This window comes from Equus caballus, chromosome 19 (genome assembly GCF_041296265.1).
Source record: "Equus caballus isolate H_3958 breed thoroughbred chromosome 19, TB-T2T, whole genome shotgun sequence".
NCBI lineage: Eukaryota > Metazoa > Chordata > Mammalia > Perissodactyla > Equidae > Equus > Equus caballus.
The window spans coordinates 21,424,180-21,448,493 of record NC_091702.1 but is presented as its reverse complement, the minus strand read 5'-3'; the positions used below and the strand labels follow the sequence as shown (position 1 = coordinate 21,448,493).

Here is a 24,314-nt window from a genome sequence, read left to right as displayed (position 1 = left end):
CGTTAATTTGGCATAACTTTCTAATGGCATATGAAATTGTACAGTATAGTCTGTGGTTATTTCATACAAGCTTTGAAAATAAATATTCTTTTTACTTTAGCACAATTAAATACATGGCATGAAGGTTATATACATAAGCAAACACTGGCTCTACCATTATTTTTTTGTTAGTTTGTAGAAATCTGAGCACTTCCAGAGCACATTCATAGTTTGGACAGAAGCTGAGCAGTAACTAGATGAGGATACTGAAGTTAAGTGGCTTCCCCAATGTCATATCTTTAGATTTCCTAAGAAGAAATAAATTTTTAATATGTGAAGAAAAGACCAGCTTAAAAATATTTAACTATTATTTTAATAGTTAAAATTGAACTAAAATTTGAATAAACTATGTTGTTTCTAAAAAGAGACTTAAAAGAGTACACTTTTAGGTAAAATATTCATAACTGTCACAGTAAACAAGTTTTTTTGAATGAAAAATTGTATCAAGTTGATTCTAAAAAGTGTTACATCGAAGAAACTACTAGGTAAGGGCCTCTTGACTATCTTCACATTTACTCCATAGTCAAAAAATCTCACTGTTTGCCATATTTCTTTTTTCTCAAATATTTTCATGCTAAATAGCACTTTTTCCCCCTTTTTTTAATACTTTTTTAGCTCCAGGCTTGAGACAGCCAAGCAATAAATTACTACAAAAACTCATTATATGGAGAAAATTGGTATTGTCAGAAAATAAAATGTATGAAAATGGATCTGAACCCAATGGTGTCAATTTTAGATCGTGTCTATGTCCTATAACTTTGCTATTATAAATTTTTCCAGAGTGGATGGATAAGGAACAAAACTTCAGCTAAACATGTAGTCTACTGGCAATGGAAGATTAATTTCTTTGACTGGGGGTATTACTTTTGAGTTAGACATTGTTGTTACCTTGGGATTTTCATATATGTCTCACCCTCCAAGCTATTACCTATTAAACTTAAAAGGAATTTTCAATTCTTTCCAATGTTTCAGGAAAGATAGCTTTTTAATAATGCATAAGCAGAAAAAATTCTAATTAAAAGCAAAATATAAAACAGGTCAGAACTTTAAAGTGTTCCTAAATACAGTGTTTGGAAAAATTTAGGTCATTTTAATAAGTGAGAGTTTCTTTAAATCAATGGGCTTTGGACCAGCTAAATATTTCTAAATAGTTTTCGTTTTTTTAAAATTTCCTTTGTCTTGTTCTGAAATGTCAGAGATAAGGAAAACCAACCTTGGGGAAAATGTATTATTAATTTAAATAAATCATAGCTAATATTATATTTTACTCAGAATTATTGACATTAGAAATAAACTCTTTTAAACCATATTCTCTCTTTAAATTATAATAAAATGTATTTTTTAATGACAAGTAACATTTAAATGCTAGTTATATTCTTTGATGAGACTTAACTTGTTTCTAACATATAGAAGACAAAATATAAAATAAATTTTCTAATTTGTTATTATTTTACTGCTTTGGAAGATTATAATATCATTTTACATTATAGCCTTAACAAATATCTAGACTGTATTTTCCCAACATGCTCAAGTATAGCATACGCTTCACTTTCTTCTCAATTTGATAAAGATAAACATTGTCAAGAGGAAATAAGAAGTAAAAAGCTGAAATCTGAATATTAGCTTTTCCTATTTTGGCCCATTGCAAAAGAAATCAGAAATAAATGTGCATAAAATTCTATCTAGTAATTTTCCTTTTCTTTAAAGGTATACATTATATTTAAACACCTTTGAGTCTTTTTAATACAATTCTATTTTCATTTTCACGGATGGGGCAAATATATCTACTGAGATTGAAGCCATGTGTGTGTGCACGTGTGTACATGTGGAAAGCCCAGAAAGTGGGTTTGGGCGGAAAATGCACAATTTGAATTTTCAAAAACTTCCCTTTCCAAGGGCTTCCATTCAAGTAACTTCAAAACAAATTTAAAAGTCATTATTGTTTCCCTTTGATTTCCATGAAATTAGAGAGAAATGACTCCTTCACTTACACCTTGAATTTCCTAAATTTCTAGACCAAATAAAACACCTGAAATGTTTCCTCTCCTAGTCTTAACCAACATAGTAATGCCTGACATATAGGTGACAGTAAAGAAACATGACAATTTATCTTCTCAAAATAAAATAATTATAATTTAATTATATTCATTTATCACAGTTTTTCTTCTAACCAATTAGGATAGATTATCAAATGTTATTCAAATCACCTACATTGCTTTAATCCTACATCAGGTGAATTAGACAAATATGTTTCTGGGTTGAAATAAAGAGAGAATATGGCCATAAGAAAACTGTGGCATTTAGTATCTTTCAATGAGTTTCTTTCTCCCTAATGCCCTGTCTCTCACTGAATGCTCTGATTCCCACATGGGTCACTAATATAGGGAGAAATGGTAAGACTGATGTCAAATTGCTTCTTCCTCATTTGCATGCTGTGTGCCATGGGCAGTTTACCCATGCAAATTAGAGCGGCCATGCTTTTGCAGAACTGCTTCCCTCTGCATTGCTCTGAAAGCATGTGAAATAAAAGGCAGTCAGATATTCAGCACACTGCCTGCAGTATGCCTGGTGATTAAATATCACATCATCACATATCCATAAGGCTACAGGTTTCATCATACTCATGGAAAACTGAAAAATTCTCTCTTCCTTTTGGTGTTTGTACATTCATTACAGTATGCTTCGCCAGAGTTTTTGCCAGGTGACTCCAATTTAAAACAAAAGGAATGAAACACCCATCATTCTGGAAGAGAACTCTGTTTTTTTTTTTTTGTTGTTCCTCTTAGCTCAGCTCTGTGGCTATAAATTTCAGTGACACTGGGCTTTGGGATGGGCCATTGTTTGATATGTTACCTCTGCTCTTTAGGGAATGATGACACACCAAATGAGTCATTGTAGTAGCTGGAACCTTGGGAATTGCTCTGTTCTCTGACTGATGCTAGATTTTGGTACAGCAGCAATCATAAGAGGGAAAAGGCCATGACTGTGGCTTGGGCAGTGGGGAAGAATTTCTAATCCCATGTATTTTCCCATTAACTCTGAGGGTGACCAGCTTCACCTCCCCAAAATAAAATGAGAACCCACTGTTTGTGTATGTGTGTACACATGCAACGCACATATACATATATATATATATTCAGAACTGAACAGTCTCATCTAGCAATTGGTTTTGAACAAAGTTTAAATTTATTTCATCTTTCTTTTCTAGTTTCTCTGTGCTACAAACATCGTTTTCTTAGTTCCATGCAGTAACTATGTTTGTAACAGTTCTATATAGAGCTTTTTTTCCTTGTTGCTTAAGCTAGAGCACTGACTTGCTGAGAGATGTAGCTTTGGTCATATCTACAATTCATATACGCTGAGCAAACTTTTCTTTTGTAGGATCTGACGGCATTAGCCAAAGAATTAAGAGAACTACGGATTGAAGAAACAAACCGCCCGCTGAAGAAGGTGACTGATTACTCCTCTTCCAGCGAGGAGTCGGAAAGTAGTGACGAAGAGGAAGAAGATGGAGAGAGCGAGACCCATGATGGGACAGTGGCTGTCAGTGACATACCCAGACTGATGTAAGAGGACTGCTTTTTTAAATGTAGGCCAGAAGGGGATAGGTCTCCAAAATGAGAGGACAAGAAATATAAATTAAATGTAAGATCGTTTTTGGGTCTCTGGAAGGATCAATTGACTTCTGGGATCTGAGTTTTTATTAGATAATAATATTTCAATAATTACCACTCTCTGCAGACACAGTCACTTAGAATAGGTAGTGTTTCTTGGACTGCATGTGCTTTATCCCTGCTGTGTTGGATTGACTGTCCCTTTGGTGACTTTATTGGTTCCTGTCACCTCCAGGGAAAATGATGTTGACAGCCAGACTGTTGGCCGGTACCTGTCCCCCTAGAACTGAAAAAGTGAAATTATGGCAATGACATTTCAGGGTTGGAATTAACAACATGAGACATATATGTCATTGCCCCCATCACCACTAAATAGGAAGAATGCACATGGCAGCTTGGGGTAGCATCCCAGGAAAAGAATCAGCAGTCAAGGAATCCTGCAGAGAAACTTCTGAGTGTTTGATGTGAATATGTCCCTGTTATGACTTTCCACTTCGTCTTCTTCACTGTCTCTTTTACATAATTCTTTTTTCTGTGGCCTGTGACTTCGCCACATATGTTCTGTCAGCCTCTTTGCAGTCTCTTTTTTTGGGGTGTTTATACCTGTATTTACACCTACCTGTATTTCCTTTAGTAGTTATAGTCTTTATTTTTTTTCTTTTCTTTTTTTCAGTGAGGGGGAGACTCACTTTTTCTTTTTCTCATTGGACTTTATCCTATGAAAGAATCTCTCCTTTTCTCCTATTGCTTCCCCAATTCAAACAGACATATTCATACAATCACACTCACATACATCTCTTGTTTCCTCCCCCGAATAAAAACAAGGTACTGTTGCTCCAGTTTGCTGTAACTTTGATAGAGTACGATGCTAACTTTTCCAACTTCACTCCTCATTCACCTCCATTTCTTTGGCTCAGCTAGTATTGGTCATCATGCCACACTCACTCCCTAGAGAGAAAATGCCATTTTGGGCCACAGATTACTGTCCTGTCCAGCAGAAGAGAGACAAGGCTAGCTAGTGTGCAGGGAATGTCATCTATTGATTAATGATCATTACATACAAGCAATTCTGAGAGGCAAATCCAATTATCATAGTTGAAAATCCATTCTTGTTATTTTACTGTTGATTACCCAGTTATTGACAACCATAAATATGCTAAAATATGACATTTTGAAACAATTGCATTAAATTGCTTTTTTAACCACAAGTAAAATTGTTCTAGAGGCAAAATCACTAATCCAGAACATGTCTGCAAAATCTGCTGGTACTTTCAGTTTTTGTCTTGACTCAGCATTGGTTAATTCTTCTAACAGATGTTTTGAATTCCCTTTAAGCACCGAGCATACAACTATCAGGATGAGGGTGGATTATGAATTTAAAAGATTGATAAAACTTTCACTGTGTGTTCAGTGCCATCCTGAGGGTTTTGAGGCATTCAGGGAGTGCATAGATGAATTCTGCCTTCCCAAAGTTTATATTCTAATGGGAGAGAGACAAGATTATACTTGGAGGACTTCAGAGTAATATTATTTGGAAGAATAACCAAAAACAGCCTGGGAAGAGATGTTAGATCGCATTTGGTTTTTAACCCTCCTGTCATATTTTACAAGGCTGTTAATGGTGTTTACCCTCCTACCTTTAAAGGCAAATCTTTTGTGATCTCTCCCCCAATATAGAAACACCCACCTTTCTAAAATTGCCTGAATAGACCAAGCCGTGCTTCCTCTCTGCAGGCTGGCATTCTCCTGTCCCTTTAGAAATTACCTACCCACAGCCCGGCCTGCACAGGTAGAGCCTGTCCCCTCCTCTGTGCTGCCACGGTATCTCGTGTGTTCCTGCAGTTTCATGTGGTGCCTTGAATCCAGATATTTATTCGTGTTATCTTCCCCTCTGGCCTGTGAGATCCCTGAGGGTGAGGATTGTGTCTCCTTCATCTCTACTCTTAACACTTTGCATGGTGTCTGGAATAGAGTTGGTCTGCAGTGACTCTGATGTACATTTAATTGCACTGAACTGAAATTGCAAGTCTTGGCTTCAAAGATTTTATAACCTCATCCAGAGGAAAGACGTGTATGCAAATAACTGCCACTGAGATAGAAAGGAACATGCAGTAATATAATCCCAGTCAGGGGTGAGTTGAAGTGAAGGTTGAGTTTGATGGGAATGTAGGGTATATGGGGGTGGGGGGCACTGGACTAGTGAAACCGGACCAAGAAGTATGCACTTTATCATGTAGCCGTTGGGGAACTGTTGAAGGTCTCTTGACTTGAGGCATGACATGATCGGTGCTGTGTTTGAAAGAAATCATTTCAGCAACATGATTTGGAAAGAGAGCAGACTAGAGACTGGTTAAGCAATTCAGAGGATCTATTACTATAATCCAGGTGAGAAATAATAAGTGGGCTATCATTAAATGCTTACAGTGGAGGCAAAAGTTGACATGGTTCTTAAGAAATGCTAAATTTTAGGTAGATTGAAATGATCATACATTAAAGAACATTTTAAATGTTTAGTTATTTTATACTCAGAGAAAAAGCAGGATACAAGTATATGTGTCTGTGTTTATTCCAGTTTGGTAAATATATGCAATTTTTGTCAACATAAAGTATATACAATCTGTTCTGCTGCAGCCTGATAGTTTTATGCCTAAGAAACTTCACACTATCAACAAATCCATTATAAAACAATTAGGAATAAGGTATTTCAGAGTTAGAGTGCTTCTTATATACATTCTTATCACCGTTATTTTCTCTTGTTAAGATAAGCCTTTACATTTTGTGCTATATATTTCAATCAAAAAATTAAAATATATTGTGACACAGTTCACTACCATGAAGTGTATACGAAAGAGCTTCTCAGAAGTGGAGCCCAGCCATTCAGAGAAGCAAACAACTGGTATATGAACCACTTTTTCTACATACAGTGCTGGTTTCATATTTATAGTATAAGGGATAACCTATACGAGTACACATATCTAATACAGTATTCCCTAACCAACCAATTGCACTATTTCCCAATGCCTCATGCATAAAAAAATAATAAGGGAGGGAAATAGAGCAAAATTATGATAGTGATTACCTCTGGATTATGCAACTATGGGGATTTTTATTTTATATATATCCCTGATTTTATGATGAATATGTACTACTTTTATAATTGGGAAAAAATAAAAGCTTTATAGAATGGGAGGAAGGGAAGGAAGGCACGTAAGTTGATTTGCATCATATCAAGCAAATTGAAGAGGCATCCTTTTGCATCAGTATCTTCCCTCAAGTGCCAGCACATGCTTCAGGACAGTGTGTGTGAGGCAGTCTTGATCATTAGGACCATCTACTGCTACCATAGTCAATGAATTATGTACACTCTCACAAAATGCAGTCTGGAGATTGAAAGCCACGTATCTTTGTGGTCCCTCCTCTTTATTCTCACTAGCCATGGTTCTGACCCCGTTGCCTGCCCAGGTTATTGTAGTGGTCCCCTCACTGCCCTCCCATCCATTGTTCAGGCTCTGGTCTTATTACTGATGTCGAAGTGTGGCTCTGGTCATGCTGTATCCCTAGGGCCCTACACTCCTTTTCATACCAGGGGCCCGTAAATGCCCCAACATATGCTCCACCCAAAGTAGCCTCCTCCTCAGTCCTTACAAATGCCTTTCATGTTCCCAGTGTTGTAGTACCTTTATTTGGAATGACCTCTCCCTCTGTCCCGCATTCTCACTTACATCCTGCCTTGTATTTGACTATTTGTGTTATGTTTTTATGCTCTTCTGGATGCTAACCTCTTTAGTTTAGTGCTTTTTATCCACTACCCAGTGTTAAACTAAGGGCCTTTCATATAGCAGATGTTCAATAAATGTGTATTGAATTGAATTAAATCAGTACCTGCGGGAACACTCTGACAAATCCAATTAGAGGAAATTCTTGTTCTGAACCTGTGGTCTAATTACAGCAAATTTCCTATAGTTTTCCTTCTAATCAATGGAGGTGTTTTGTTTTTTGCAGTCTTTATAGGAATTTGAACAACTCATTTTTCCTACCCAGACTCTACATTGGAAAAATAATTTTTAGAACAAAGGATTACTTTTTTTTTTTTTTTTTGCTTTTTCTCCCCAAATCTCTCCAGTACACAGTTGCATGTTTTAGTTGTGGGTACTTCTAGTTGTGGCATGTGGGATGTCACCTCAACATGGCCTGATGAGTGGTGCCATGTCCACGCCCAGGATCTGAACCAGCGAAACCCTGGGCCCCTGAAGCAGAGCGCTTGAACTTAACCACTCGGCCATGGGGCTGGCCCCAAAGGATTACTTTAACTATAAAATGTTATTGTTGTTTTAGCCTTAGTTCTTTTTAATCATTGCCTTTTTTCATTCTTTTATTATTAATAAAGTCACAATCTAGATCCTGCCAATCCTACCTCCTAAACATTCCTCAAATATCTTCTATCCTTTCTGTGACTGCTCAGTTACGTCTTCTTCCTTGTTACCTGAGCAAACATCTTCTTGCAGATCACCCCATCTCCAGTCAAGTCCCCTTCATGTCCCTTCTTCACAGCTGCCAAAGTGAGCTCTCTAAAACACAAATCTGACTGTGTCAGTCCTCTGCTTTCCACCTTCAGTAGCTCCCCATTAACCACAGGATAAACTTGAAGTTCCTTACTGTGGCTTACTGTAGCTATCCATTATCTGGTCCTTGCCTATTTCTCTAGCCTTATTTTTTCACCAAAACCTGCCTTCCATTTCTAACTCTAACAACACACATCTTCTAGAAGTTTCCTATACACATCATGCTACCCAAACCCTCTGGTGACTTTAGTCTATCTTCTCTACCTGAAAGGTTCTTTTACATTCTCTGCCTCCCCCTGGGTAACTCATCCTTTAAACTGCAGTTCAGCCACCCCCAACCCCATCCCAGCCCGACGGGTGGTTTAGGTGTCTTCACTCTGCTTTCATATTACCCTCTGCACATCTCTACCAATACACTCAATATACAGTCCTGCAATGATCAGATCTCATTAACATTGGCATCTTCAGTGCCAAGCACTCTGCCTGGCATGCAGGTAGCATTCAGTTAATGTTTAATAAATCAGTGAAGGTCTTGGGCCAAAGGCTTTGTTTTATGACTCTAGTAAAGATCTCATTCAACCTTATTGTCAAAATATAGCTCTTCTATGAACTGATGAGCAGTCAGCTATGAGGATAACTAATAGCATGTTTAAAGTGTCCTGAAGAACTAATGTTGAGTTTTGTTTTTTTTTGAATTTAAAAATAACTTTGGCATTAGGTTAACTATTCTATACAGCTTGTGTCAAACAATTTTCTTATCATTAGGTTGTTATTGTAAAATAACAAAAAAATCTATTCAGTTATGTCAGAACTTTATAGTACAAAGAGTGAACCTTGATGAATGCAAATTACATACAGCGGGCGTACACACTGCTTGTCAAGCCATGCTGTGGCAAACGTCCCACATATAAAAAAAACATAGAGGAAGATGGGCTCAAATGTTAGCTCAGGGCCAATCTTCCTCAAAAACAAAAAGGTTAGATATATTAAGTTAGAATTATTCTGAACAATGGGTGATGGTTATAATGGTTGTAGACAAAAGCATGCCGAAAGGTTATGTAGAGTGAAGCAGAATCCTGCAGACCAGTAGCGTTTAAGAAGAGCTCATGAAAAAAACAGAGAGAGAGAGAACAGAAGGGTAAAAGGAAAACCAGGGGAAAGTTGTCTTTCAAAAGCCAGGGGAGTAGAGAAGGATGGAGTGGAGTGATCAGCAATAGCAGACACAGGCAGGAGGCCAAACGCTGTAAGTGTCAAAGAGTAATCATTGAATTTGAGAGCTAAGAAATTGACATAAAGTTTCCTTGAGGTGCTTGCAGTCAAGTATAGGAAGCAATGGTTTGAAGAGTGAACCGTAGTCTGTTGAGGAATAAATGGGAGGAAATGGATACCTTTGCAAGAAAAACTTTGATTAAGAAAAGGACTAAATTTAAGTGTGAGTGGAAAATGCAGGTTAGGGTCAAGGGAGTCATTTTAATGAAATAGGAAATAGGACAGACCTTATCATGTTTATTGATGGGGAGAAGTAGCCAGTACAGAGGGAGAGATTGTGAAAACATGGGAAGAAGGAGAAGAAATAACTTCCAATTAGCATTGTTCCTCTGCTCTTCAAAAATTGTCAAAAATTAGAAATACTGTATCTCTAAACTAATTGTCTTTTCCCCATCACTTTATGTACCTTATTAGTCTCTCAACCTGCGTTAGATTATAATCCTCTGGAAGTTGAGCGTGATGTCTTATTTTTTAAATATTTTTGTAGCATCTAGCACAACGCATATCACATAGTAAACTTTTAATACGTGTGTGAATGAATGAACGAAAGAACCAAAGGACTTCTAAGGGGTTGATAAAGATTGACATGGCAGAGCTCTGAGCTTGGAGCCATAAAAGAAATGTACAGGGACAGAGGAGTTAAAGGACAACCAGGAAAAGATGGTCTCACAAAAGCGTGAGAGTAAGGACAGAGGGGAGTGATTGGCAGCAACAGACAAAGCAGAAAGTCCTCTTCCATGATTTAAAACTATTCTGCAGTCCCTGAAGCACATTAAAAAGAAATGTGTAGAGAAGTGATTTGGAACATGCAGAAATTTGTGGGAATTTTCCATCATCAAAAGTCATTATCTTATATCAGATTACATGGTAACAGAAAAATTAATGGTGTAGGCAATTAATACATGGTCCACAGAATGAGTAAATATGTACAGAAGATTCATAATACTGCAGACCAGTCCTACACAATAGAACAACCCTAAATTATCTAAGAGGAATTGCTCATCATTTTAAAAGAAAACTAAGGAAGAAAAACAGATTGTTACCTTTTATTCAATCTATAAAGAATATTACTAGTAGAAATAACATTTTTTTAAAAAACCCACCAAACAGCCCAGACTGCTCACCATGAAAATTTATGATAGATGAAGCAGTTCTGGCTCATAAAATTGAAAGCATAAAAATTGACCCAAGAAAAAATAATCTCAGTAAAAATATTCAACAAGAGATAAAACTCTTGGTAGCTAACACTGTGCATTGTAAAACTTGTTATTGAGTAAAGATTGACAGATGAATCCAATCTTCTTAATAAAATTTACACCTTCAAAACTGATCTGGACAAATTGCACTTGATAGATATTGTGACCACAGAAGCCTTTGAAAGATAATTGGACCAAAAAATTGATTGGCATATCGAGTCTTTGCTATAAAATTTATATAGAAAAGAATTGTAAAAAGGTGTGATAATTTTAGTAAAATAATAATGAAAATGCAAAAATTGGGGAAGAGTTTATCTAAGATATGTGGAAAATTAATCAAGGAATTGTCTTACTGGAATTAACTCTAGAAAATACTTTCTTAATGAAAATTTATTCATGTTGACATATTTCTGATTCAAATGTTTGGATAAAATCAGAAGATCATCAGGGTCAAAAAATAAGTGGAGCCAAAATATCTTTGATCTTTGAACTCCCAGGGACTCGCTAATGGTACAAGACAACTCGATTGTACAGTGTCAGCCTGGTGGTGGCCACCGTCAGTCTAGCCTGACCGTGGCAATGTGGGCCTGTGTGATGAAGAAGAAAAGTGAGTACCTTCTTAGAAGGCTTTGGCTCTTGAAAAATGCTTAATTTATTAATTTGTTTTACACCATCTTCTGTCCCAAATAAGAATTTAAGGCAGCTAAAAAACAACATGAGATAAAATAAAATTTCAAATAAATGAGTGAAGAAATCATAGTTTTGAGAACTATTCTGATTTACCAGTCTAGCAATATGCCAGAAATTCATTGCAGCAATTTCTTTTTCGATGTCTCTGGAACACTATTCATAGCTGTTTCTGGGAATGATATATTGACAATGCATCTTCAGAATTTCTTCCCAAACACATCAGTTCTAACCATATTTAGATTCATTCAGTTCACTGTTCCAGTTTAGTAATTTCGAAGTAAGCGTCTTGCTATACATTTTTTCTGTCTGGACTCATCTTTTTGCCTGTTTTGGATAAAAATCCTTGACACGTTTTCTCTGTCTCAGAGATATCACAACTATGGAGTGTTTCTTGCTTTTTGAACTAAATGTTTCATCAAGTCCTTGGACTTTGATAAGATCTGAGAAACCAGAGATATTTTTTAAATACATAAGAAACAATTAAAAGAACAAAATGGTAAAAGATGGGGTTAATACAGCTAATGAGAGAAACAAGCCTTGATAGCTTTCCTATTTTTAAAAAATCCACTTTAAAAGAGAACTGCTGAAGTAGGATAATGATAAGTACAGTTGTCCTTGGTATCTGTGGAGGATTGGTTCCAGGGATGCCTTGCAGATTCCAAAATCTGAGGCTGCTCAAGTCCTTTATATGAAATGGCATAGTACAATGAATATAGCCGGCCCTCCGTATCCATGGATTTCACATTCGCAGATATGAATGGTATAAAATCCATTTATCAAATGATTATTGTTTGTACTTCTATTCTGAGCCAAGCTCTATGCTGGGTACTAGGTAGACGGTGATGAGCAAAGAGACAAGGACTACCCTCACAAGCATGTTTTTTTTTTTAAAGATTTTATTTTTTTCCTTTTTCTCCCCAAAGCCCCCAAGTACATAGTTGTATATTCTTCGTTGTGGGTCCTTCCAGTTGTGGCATGTGGGACGCTGCCTCAGCGTGGTTTTGATGAGCAGTGCCATGTCCGCGCCCAGGATTCGAACTGACAAAACTCTGGGCCACCTGCAGCGGAGCGCACGAACTTAACCACTCCGCCATGGGGCCAGCCCCCTCACAAGCATATGTTTTAATGAGAGAGAAGGAGGAAATTAAAAGAGAACCAAAGGATAAAGAATTACAAATTGTGGTGAGAAGTATTAGGAGAAAGAGTGAAGAGAAAGAAGAGGGGCTGGTGGGATAAGACGTAGATAGGTGGTAAGAGAAAGCTTCTGAGGGAAAGTCGCACTTGAGATGAAATCAGATAAATGAGAGGGAACGAGCCGGGAGCCAGGGTGGGAGAGAGCTTTCTAGGCAGAGGGAACAACCTACGCAAAAAGGTAGGTCAGGGTGCCTGCTGGTCAAAGAAGGGGTAGGGATGGCTCGGAGATCAGGTAGTGCCTGGTCTACATGAACTTCAGCGTTTTTTCCATAGAGAGCAGGAAGCTCGCTCACTCTGGCTGCTGGATGGAGAACAGGTTGAGAGCGGAACATAATATGGAACCTACTTAAGGCCATTGAACAGTACACTTAAAAATGGTTGAAATGGTAAATTTTACCTTGTGTATATTTTACCACAATAAAAAAAACTAATATGGACAGGAAACAGGTATTCCCTAAACATACATTGCCGTGAATGTTGTTCTTTCCCATCTCAGACCAACAGGAGCTCCAGGGAGCGCGGAGCAGTACAATGTGGGAATGGTCGGCTCGCACGGGCTAGAGCCCTCTCATGCAGACACTTTCAGCAGCAGTATTTCAAGAGAAGGAACCTTGATGATAAGAGAGGTAAGTTGGTATACAAACTGTCCAGAGGAAGTGCGTTTCTTAAGTGGTTTTATATTAGAGCTTTCACGGAGAATGCTTTTAGCATGTATTTTAAGCATGGGGAATGGTGAGGGGGGGACTGTACTTCTAAATGGTTGAGTGATTTTAATTGTCAGCCACCTTCTTTCCTGTATCCTTCTAAGCTTTTGCAGTGTGGCTTAATTACATTAGTCCAAATTCTTCAGTAGGAGCTATGCAAATAGGAATATAGAATTGGAGCCTGAGGATATAAAACTGGCAAGTCCAGATGTTTCATACCACAGGAAAACAGAAACGAGTGGTCTCCCTGAACAGCATCAGTGGGCTTCTTATGCCTCCTTCCCCATGGTGTTATCCTTATGGATTTTATGTTGAAAATGCTCAGTAGTTCCAAGAAATGGTGATGTCATCTTGTCTAGTTAAATGAACATTAAAAAGACTATTAAGCTATACTGGTGAAAGAACAAAGAAATATGCAGAACTACTTAAAAATGCACCTTAGCACTTTGAGTGATTTTATTTTTTTAAACTCCAGGAGCATCATTTCTTTTGGGAGGGGTGCCCACATGTTCCCTTTCGCCCATCCCTCAAACGCACTTCCCCATCTGGGCTAACCAGAAGGGCCTTGAGAAATTAGGATCTGTCTTCTCTTCTTTTTCACTTCATCATCACCATGCAAGTTTGACAGCAGGTCTCTGCTTGGAAGGAAAGTAATGGCTGATGACATTGGGCAAAGTTACTTATGTCTCCCTGCATCTATTTTATCACCTATGAAATTTCATAAATCATAGTATCTGGCTCATGAGATGATTGGGAATATTAAATGAGTTAATACATGTAAGCATTCAATAAATGTTAACTGTTGTATTCTATTTCACTCTCTCCAGAGAGTTGAGTTCTTTGATTTGTTAGCATTCCCCACTCTTCCCTCTGCAACATGTACATAGATCATCTGTCACTCTCCTTCCTCATCCAGGATATTGGGAAGCCCTAATAGCAGGTTCTGCTCTCCAGAAAGGTAGAGGGCATCTCACTTAGTAAAAAAGGAACTGTAGTTTTGAGATGAATAAGGCCTTTGAAGTAATCATTGGCAGTAGGGCTATAACAGGAAGAGTAGTTCACAAAGCAACTTGCTAGAATTTCATTTTATGGCTTTACCGAATCTTTCAAGTAGGCTTTAAAGAGTCCTTTCATGTAAGCCTGAAATGAAAAATGGGCTTGGCTGCTGAAGTTGACATTGTGTAGTGCTGGTATATAAATCTCCCAGTGTGGTGAATGGATCATTTCAGTGGAAGCGTGGAGGGCTTCTATCACTATAGCTTGCCACATGGGAAAACATGAGGGAAAATATTCTGGAGTGAGTTACTTTCTGACTCCAAATGAAAGGACTCCCATTTCTAACGTGGTTTAAAATTTGCTTGAGTCTTTATGACAAAGTCAATACCTTGAAGCAGATATTTGAAGCCACATTTTTAGTTCAGTTGTCCGCCACATCTGAATGGCTCCAGATTATTTAAAGCACTCCGAAATTCTCTGAGCACAGCCAATCACTTTGAAAATAGCATTCATCGGTGTCTTATATAAATTTGATCTGTCGAGGGCCCCACAATCTTTTTGTCCTCTCAATTTCCAAATTCCACCTTTCCCAAATGCGGGCTTTAAAAATAATAAATCCTGCGTTGAAATCCATTAAAAGTATGGGTATTAAAAAGATAAATGCAAATTAAAGTTTGTCCCTGACAAAATAATAAGAAAAAAAATAAAAACTCATTATAATAGAACTTAGTTTATAGGGTGCTATTAGTTGAGTTCCCCAGGATTGAACATCAAGGAGAACTGACTCAACTCGTCATTCTCCTGGGCATGGACTGGATGGTTCTGTAGGAACATACGGGCTGTACTACCCATGGTCTTGTCAGATGCACAAGTGCCCCGTGGGTCTACCTTTTCCTATCCTACAGCCCCACAGGACCTTTCTTTACTCTAGTTATAGAACACTCCACACCAGCTGTCATCTGCCACATTGCCTGTGGGGGCCCATCTGCCAGAAAAGTTAATCTCCCCTCCTCATCTTTGCCCATTCTTCACCCAGCAGATCCCTATAGACCGGCTCAGCCTTCCCTTTCTCCCTGAAGGCTCTCCTGGGACTCCATGGGCCTCTGACCATATCACCTTCTTACTGACCAGCTGGTATCTCTCCAGTGTCTGTCCGCCCCACTGACCAGAACACTAGCTTGTCATCATGAAAGCTCTTTTGGTTACAAGTCATAAGAAAAAGAACCCACTTAAAACAGCTTAAGAAAAAAAATAATAAGTGAAGTAGGTATCAGAGATAGGGGAATAAAGATTCAGAGGCATTTCATGGAAGGAATCCACAGGCAGAGAGTGAGTTAGGCCTGCTATGCAAGGCTGGAACCAGAAACTAAAAAGGTGTCAGGAGCTCAGGCAACTTCTCATGTGCGTATCTGGCTCTCTTGCTACCTGGCCTCCTTACCCTCATCTCTGTTTCCTCTACATTTCTCCTTGTTCTTCTGTCTCCACGAACCAGCTTTCTCTCCCTCTGCATGCACGTGCTGTCATCTCCCTCTGTCCCCCACTGCAAGATAGTCACCACATCCCAGCTCAGCTGCTCAGCGGAGACTGACCTGGTATCTCTCAGGCCTAATGGTAAATTCCAATGGGAATGTGGTCCTGTTTGGCTCAGGTGTCCACTCTGATCCAATCAGCTGTGGCCAAGAGTGAGCAGAGCCACCTGGTACAGCAGCACCAAGTACCTGGGCTCTGCCAGCAGGCAGCCTTAGTTCAAAGCCTGATTTCATCACTTACAACCTGTGTCACTCAGGGCACGTTAATTAAATTCTTTACACTGAAGTTTTTCCATCTGTAAATGGGGATAATGGAAACTAACCCATGGTGTTATTGTGAGGATATAAATATAAAGTGTTTAGCACAGTACCTGGCATATGTTGGTACTCGGAACATCTTAGTGCCCACCTTCATGGGAATGGTGAGGGCATAAAAGAGATCATAGAGATTGTTGGGGCTCTGTTATTGAAGTTCTAGAGGGCAAGACCGTTGTGCATTTATCTTTGTGTTCCCGACAGAGTGCTTGGCACAGAGAAGGTATTTAAGTCTAAACAGGTACTGGTTGATTGAACAAAAGGGTGATGACTCAGAAGTGGGAAGATTCAGGTGTCATTGCTAGCTTCCTTCAAGCTCCCCACTCTCTGGGCCGTTTCCCCTTGTTAGCCTCTTCAGGTCTTTGATAACCAATGTGTCTACATCTGTTTTTGGCTTAAGGCAGAATGCTGCTAACACAAGAGCGACCGCAAAACTCTAAAGAGACAGTGTCTGATTTATGCTACTGGGAAGTTGGGGAAAAATGTTAAAAAGCTTTTCAGTATTTGAACAGAAGTTAGAAGGAAGGAGAAACTGCCCAGTACACATAAAGTTGGGGACAATAAGATAAATTAGGACTGAACCCTCGAGATGTCATTTAGAAGATGAAATATTCCAATGAGTACTGTGGCAAGATGAATCCAGAAAATACCTGTTTCCAGGAGAGTTCGTAAGCCAGGAGCATGTTGCTAAGAAACAGAGAGCACTAAGGCTTTCCAGTTATGTTTCAAGCTTCCTGGTACCAACAATTATATGCACCCCTTCAGGAACTTGGGGTCTGTTTCATCTCCCCCCCACACACACAAAAATGCCTCCTTTCACTTCTAGCCAGAGGTAGGTGTAGAGTTGTAACTGCAAGACCAAGACAGGCTCTGGAAGGAAGAAGCCAGGCCATGAGAAACAGCACGAGCCCTCGCCCATGGCAGCCAGCCCCAGAGAAGGCAGAACGTGCATCTGCTTGCTCCTAATTCCTCCATGTTCAGCAGATGCTTCACACTTAGTAGGCACTCAGAAGTGCTGGGTAAATGAATTAAAGAAAGAAAAGGCAAAGAAGGGGATCATTACTTAATCAGATCTGCTCTAAGAAACCTCAGTGAGCCAGTCTTACAAATGTTCAATCAGAAAGTACAACACTAGCCAGGCCGACGATGTGGGCACTGGCTTTTAGGGAGCAGGGTTGTCTTTTAAATCTGTATTTCTTCCTCAGGAGATTTGGGAGGAGGCTTTTCTCTCCAGAGCAGTGATTTCCAACTTGTTCGGTCATGCAACCCAATCAGTAAAAATTTTAGAGCATGCCACGTAATATAGTATATTTATTTATTTACAAATCACGCATTTGTCTTACTACAGGAGAATATACATTATAAAATATCTTTAAAGGACATTTAAAAGGATGCTATAAACAATATTTCAGATGCTTTGCTAGTCATAATGGCCTCTTTTTTATATTGACTGCTATCACAAGGCACCATAGTTGCTTATTGAGAGATTCAACGTTAGTGATAGTGGATGTAAATTCATATTTTCAAATAACCTTTAGATCATTTCAGTGTTTTTTCTAACTCCTGCCAGATATGATGAATCATTGTTTTGACCTCATGACTGACAAAGAGGCCCACTAGTTGGATAGGTATCATCTCTACACTGTGCGTGGATTATCAGTATTATCTCAACCTACTGCTTCTTTTCAGCAATATTTTAGGTCATGTTTCTGTTGTGTGGATTTGTGTCATTGTAAGCTGTATGTAAGAAAACCATATTTGCAATATGATCTGCAAATCTAGTTAACTGGTGTGACAGGCACACGCACACACAAACACTGCAGAAGAGGAACTTGCAAGAATGGGCCCCACTTGGCCCCTCCACCTCTGGCATTCCTGTCTCCCCACAGAGAACCCCCACATCCTGTGTGACCTCTGACTGCCCCTCGTACAGAAGCATAGGCCTCAGGGTCAATTCATATACTAAATATTAGCAAAGCTTAACTTGTTTCTTATTTTCTTGGGTAAAATAGAAATTTGCATATTATCTTCCCATACTCTAGTGAGTCAATAGAGACTCACTGCACCTGTGCTCTGTGAGGCGTGATGCTGCTCTGTGGCCTTTGCCCTCCTTTTCTAATGCTGCCCATGTGTTGTGCCCCTCAGACATCTGGAGAGAAGAAACGATCTGGCCATACTGACAGCAATGGCTTTGCTGGCCACATCAACCTCCCGGACCTCGTGCAGCAGAGCCATTCCCCAGCTGGGACCCCAACTGAGGGCCTGGGGCGCGTCTCCACCCATCCCCAGGAAATGGACTCTGGGACTGAAGTAGGTTGTGGGCAACTGTCACGACAGCTCTGTTCTCGTTTCAGGGGTTTCTGAAACCCTCCTTTCTTCAAGAATGCGGCTTTGTCAAGCCCCTGAAATGTGTTTGGTTGATTTCTACTATATAGTACTTATGCATATCCTCAAATGGAGGAAATTATAGAAGCACAGCAGTAAAAAGTTCTCAAATGTCATCTGGACCAATACCTGTTTTCACAGATGTACCGAGGCTCAGAGAGGTTAAGTGCCTTGCCCAGGGCACACAGCTGGTTTTGACAGAGCTAGGACCAGAACTGGGACCTCCTATCTCCCAGGCCTGTGATAGAAGCTTCAGCCTATAGAAATTCCAATGCCAATAGTTGAGGTTCATAATTATATTAATTTAGTCAAACTAAGTTCGACTTAAATGAAATGAGGTTGAAATGATTTTTTTATGAAAAATAAAAATCAGTAAATAGATAGGATCTCAAAGTATTCATCTTCCTAAACTCCAAATTACATGAGAAAGAGTGAAATGGGATATTGTCTTTCGTATATAGAAACAGTCTGGGCAAAAGCCTGAATAAACACAGTCTATTAGGCACTGCTTGTAGATGTCATTGACTGAGCTTGACCAATTGGATGAGTTCACAGTTATTGGTCATGTTTCATGAATAGTCCTGTGAATCACACATAGGCCCTAAATGTGTTTATAAAGCATAGGCACTGTTGTTTCTGATGTCCGCACACTAAGTTTTTATGATGCACACTTTGGATTCTAAAGTTACAGAGCAAATGAGCTTGGCTTGCCCCAAGGAAAAGAACCGTGGCATATCAGAAAGTGTAACATCCTATTGTAGCTCCATGCAGTGTGGGCAGGCTTTTTCCTGCCTGAATACCTCTGTTGGTACCAAAGAGGACCATGTGGGGTTGGACCCCGGTTCCAATTCTACTGCTGTCCCAACCTCTAAGTGGGAATGCTAGTATCTGTCCTACTTCCTTCAGACTTATTTTAAAGATGAAAGGAGACACTGTATGTGAAAGAGCTCTATTAAGGAGGGGGCATCCTACCTTATAGAGAATGGAGTGCTTTTGACTTTTTTATAAGGTGGAGGGCAAATTAAATCAGATCGGATCTTTGTGATTTTCTCCTTGTTTAGGGGTCTTGGGATGTTGATTTTATTTTTAAAAAAACAAGTAAAAATAAACTAAAAATTAAAAACTTAATTAAAAACATGTATCCGAAAATAGAGGTGCTTCTTAAGTTGAATGGTCTGTTTGTGATGTTAAACGGTCTTGAGTACAGTGGAAGGAATGGAGATGAAAGACAAAATGGGGAGATGGTTATTGCAGCTCCTTTGGCAAAACACAAATACGAACTATTGTGACACGAAGCCCTGATATTTCAGTTTACTATTCCCTTGTCTAGTTCTGACTTCCTGTCTTCATGGTGCTGTCCAAGCCCTTGAGATTTACTTTTTTAAGTAAGCCTTCAAAGTGCATAGCTTTCAAACCTAGTATCTTCATGAAGTCCCCAAATAAGGCATGCAAAAATAAGTATCCTTTTAAGGAGACTGTCATGGGAAGGAAAAATCTTCAGTCCCTCAATGAAATTATCCCTGAATTAAAGATTCTAAGGCTTCTCGAGCCAACATAATCCACCCCTGTCGCCAAGCCAGCATGGAGGGCCCAAAGGCCTGAGAGAGAGCTTTTGGTTGGCCTTGTGTTCAGGATGAAGTGCTGCCGCATGGACTGCTTACTTAGTTTATTGCTAATTGTGTCAGCCTTTCTTAAGGCCGTTTGGTCAATATGAGATTGCTTTTACTTTAAGAGAGAGAGAAGCTGTCACCACAGTCACCTTACCAGACATTAAAGTGCCACATACAGTCCAAAATATAATTTGCTCACTGCAAATCTTGCAGCCTGATAATTAATAAAACCCTGCAAAGACACAATGGCTAGCGAGTAACCAATACCAAGAGAAGCTGGAGGGAGGCACACACTTTGACTAGGGCGTTGTTGTGTGAACAGCTGGATGGATTGAAGAGTCTGTAATCATTTTAAAGCCCAAAGTATTGTTAGCATTGTTTGTTCCTGCAGTATTTATCTGCTCTTCTTAATCTTCTTGCTTATTGACTAGTATGGCATGGGGAGCAGCACTAAGGCCTCCTTCACCCCCTTTGTGGACCCCAGAGTATACCAGACATCTCCCACTGATGAAGATGAAGAGGATGAAGAATCATCAGCTGCGGGTAAGTTAGAAGGGCCCAATGCTTTTGAAACAGCTTGGTTTTCCTTTCTGGTATGGCCTGATAAAGAAATTAATCATTAGTTCAGTAGATAAGCCATTTACTGCTTAGGTCCTGACTTAAAGGGAAGACCTTTTTCTTAATTACTATTTTTGTAGGGTTTATAAAACAAATTTTTTTCTCCGTTTTTCTTTTTTTTTTATCTTTTCTATTTTGCTTCTAGTAGGAACCCAGAGATATCCAGGGGCCCTAGGAAAAGCTGTTCCTCAGAGATCTCCAGGCTTACCACCTATTTCTCAAAAGCAATTTCTGGGTACAATGCTGTGCACGCAGTAGACACTTAATAAGTGCGTGTTGAGTTGTGTTGAGTTCTAGATGTGTGCTTCCCGCCGCAAAGGTCTGGCTGATTTAGAGGAGTCTTGCTTTCTAGACTTCTACAACTCACTAATCATCAGAGTCAGCTTAGGCCAGTTTGTCAACTGATAATGTGGAATTTTAAAAAGTAAATCTTTCCTGCATATATTACAGGAAATGAGGATGGTGCATTTAACTTTGTGAGATGAATATCAATTCTCTAAACTAGCCAAGTAGTGTCTATAAGCCTGTTTTACTAATAGATAAAATAGTGCTTCTATGAATGATATACTTTATTTTACTAAACAAAAATGTAAAATACGCATAGTTTCAGAGTTTCTTTGCCTTTACTATAATGTGCACTAAAGAAGGAAAAAATCATAGTGTTTGAAGCCCCTTCTCCATGTCTACATTGGTTATATTTTAAGATGCTACTGACTTCTCTGATTCTTTTTCTCAAAGCTCTGTTTACTAGCGAACTTCTTAGGCAAGAACAGGCCAAACTCAATGAAGCAAGAAAGATTTCAGTAGTAAATGTAAACCCAACCAACATTCGGCCTCATAGTGACACACCAGAAATCAGAAAATATAAGAAACGATTCAACTCAGAAATACTTTGTGCAGCTCTGTGGGGTAAGTTGGTGCTTTCTACCACTCACTAATGAACTGACACTCAAACATTAAGCCTGTGGGTCTTAACATCAGAAGAGCACTGGTTGAATCATGGATGTTAGAGACCTGACTAGGGACTGTCCTAACCTCAGGAGTGATCAAGAGCAACTTTATATGTAAAAAGAACTGATACCCTAATACCCAGGTGAACAGAATAAGATTCAGAACGACCTTGTCTCAAAACAGTGATGGGCTAAAGCCAACAACACAAATAGTAGGAGTAAGATAAAACTTGAAAAGGACAACAAATGATGACACTTCCCTTTTAGATCAAAACATCACCTGCAGGTTTTTATAAGAACCTGCAGTTCTTGTAGAAAAGATCTGCAGGTTTTAACTGACCTCAAACTCAGTCAAGGCATACCTCGGAGATATTGCGGGTTTTGTTCCAGACCACCACAATAAAGCAAATATTGCAGTGAAGCAAAGTACACAATTTTTTTGGTTTCCCAGTGTATATAAAAGTTATGTTTACGCTATGTTGTAGTCTGTTAAGTGTGCAATAGCATTATGGTTAAAGAAAACAATGTACATACAATAATTAAAAAATGCTTTATTGTTAAAAAATGCTAACCATCATTTGATCCTTCAGCGAGTGGTAATCTTTTTGCTGGTGGAGGGTCTTGCCTCACTGTTGATGGCTGCTGACTGATCAGGATGGTAATTGCAAAAAGGTTAAAGTGGCTGTTGCAATTTCTTAAAATAAGACAACAAAGTTTGCTGCATCAATTGACCCTTCCTTTCACGAACAATTTCTGTACAGCATGTGATGCTGTTTGATAGCATTTTACCTATAGTAGAACTTCTTTCAAAACTGGAGTCAGTCCTCTCAAACCCTGCAGCTGCCTTATCAACTAAGCTTATGCAGTGTTTAAATCCTGGGCTGTCATTTCAACAATCTTCACAGCATCTTCACCAGGAGTAGATTCCATCTCAAGAAACCGCTTTCTTTGCTCGTCCATAAGAAGCACCTCCTCATCCGTTAAAGTTTTATCATGAGATTGCCGCAATTCAGTCACATCTTCAGGCTCTACTTATATTTCTTGTTCTTTTGCTATTTCTCCCACATCTGCAGTTACTTCCTCCACTGAAGTCTTGAACTCCTCAAAGTCATCTATGAGGGTTGGAATTAACTTCTTCCAAACTCTTATTAATGTTGATATTTTTTCCTTTTCCCGTGAATCATGAGTGTTCGTGGTAAATCCTTTTCAGAAGGTTTTCAATTTATTTTGCCCAGATCCATCAGAGAAATCTCTATCTATGGCAGCTGTAGCCTTATGAAATGTATTTCTTAAATGAGACTTGAAAGTCAAAATTACTTCTTGATCCATGGGCTTCAGAGTGGATGTTTTGTTAGCAAGCATGAAAACAACATTAATCTCTTTATACATCTCCATCACAGCTCTTGGGTGACCCAGTGTCTTGTCAATGAGCAGTAATATTTTGAAAGGACTCCTTTTTCCTGAGCGATAGGTCTCAACAATGGGCTTAAACTATTCAGTAAACGTGTTATAAACAGATGTGCTTCATCCAGGCTTTGTTGTCTTATTTTAAGAAATTGCAACAGCTATTCTAACCTTCTGCAAGTATCCCTTGATCAGTGTACCCCCTTCATTAATAATCCTACCTAGATCTTCTGGATAACTTGTTTCAGCTTCTACATCAGCACTGGCTATTTCACCTTGCATTTTTATGTTATGGACATGGCTTCTTTCCTTAAACCTCCTGAACCAACCTCTGTTACCTTCAAACTTTTCTTCTGCAGCTTTCTCCCCTCTCTCAGCCTTCACAGAACTGAAGAGAGTCAGGGCCTTGCTCTGGATTAGGCTTTGGCTTTCAGGGAATGTTATGGTTGGTTTGCTCTTCTGTACAGACCACTAAAACTTTCTCCATATTAGTAATAAGACTATTTTGCTTTCTAATCATTCATGTGTTCACTAGAGTAGCACTTTTAATTTCCTTCAAGAACTCTTCCTCTGCATTCACAGCCTGGCTAACTGTTTGGTGATGAGGCCTCGCTCAACTTTTGACATGCCTGCCTCACTAAGCTTAATCATATCTAACTTTTGATTTAAAATGAGAAATTTGCAACTCTTCCTTTCACTTGAAATTAGAGGCCATTGTAGGGTTATTAATTGGCCTAATTTCAATAGTGTTATGTCTTAGGGAGTAGGGAGGCCCAAGGAGAGGGAGAGAGATGAGGGAACGGCCAGTCAGTGGAGCAGTCAGAACACACACAACATTTAGTGATTAAGTTTGCCGTCTTATATGGGCGTGGTCTGTGGCAACCCAAAACAATTACAATAGTAACATCAAAGATCACTGATCACAGATCACCATAACAAATATAATAATCATGAAAAAGTTTGAAATATTGTGAGAATTACCAAAATGTGATACAGAGACACAAAGTGAGCAAATGCTTTTGGAAAAATGGCACCTATAGACTTACTCGACACAAGGTTGCCACAAACGTTCAGTTTGTAAAAACACAATATCTGCAAGCACAATAAAGTGAAGCGCAATAAAACAAGGTATGCCTCGTATGGGTGTGATGGGATTCTATCCAAGTCCTGGTCTGTGTTACTACAAACATCACGTACAGATCAAGGAAAGACATGGCCCATCTGTACCCATCTAAACTA

At 38.9% G+C, this 24,314-nt stretch overlaps 1 protein-coding gene across 32 annotated transcripts in view; it reads left to right on the top strand.

Moving 5' to 3' along the window:
* The window catches only part of TNIK (TRAF2 and NCK interacting kinase), a 383,452-nt gene that overhangs the window by 342,484 nt on the left and 16,654 nt on the right, over window positions 1-24,314 (top strand). For 17 of the 32 annotated variants that reach the window (XM_070242619.1, XM_070242624.1, XM_070242622.1 and 14 more), the window contains 5 exons: window positions 3,421-3,605; window positions 13,061-13,190; window positions 18,254-18,418; window positions 20,535-20,646; window positions 21,460-21,630. In XM_070242619.1, the coding sequence (XP_070098720.1) occupies window positions 3,421-3,605; window positions 13,061-13,190; window positions 18,254-18,418; window positions 20,535-20,646; window positions 21,460-21,630 (763 nt within the window). Of the gene's footprint in view, window positions 1-3,420; window positions 3,606-13,060; window positions 13,191-18,253; window positions 18,419-20,534; window positions 20,647-20,866; window positions 20,957-21,459; window positions 21,631-24,314 lie in introns of all 32 variants that reach the window. The other 15 variants (XM_070242611.1, XM_070242618.1, XM_070242609.1 and 12 more) reach the window with 2 other exon arrangements.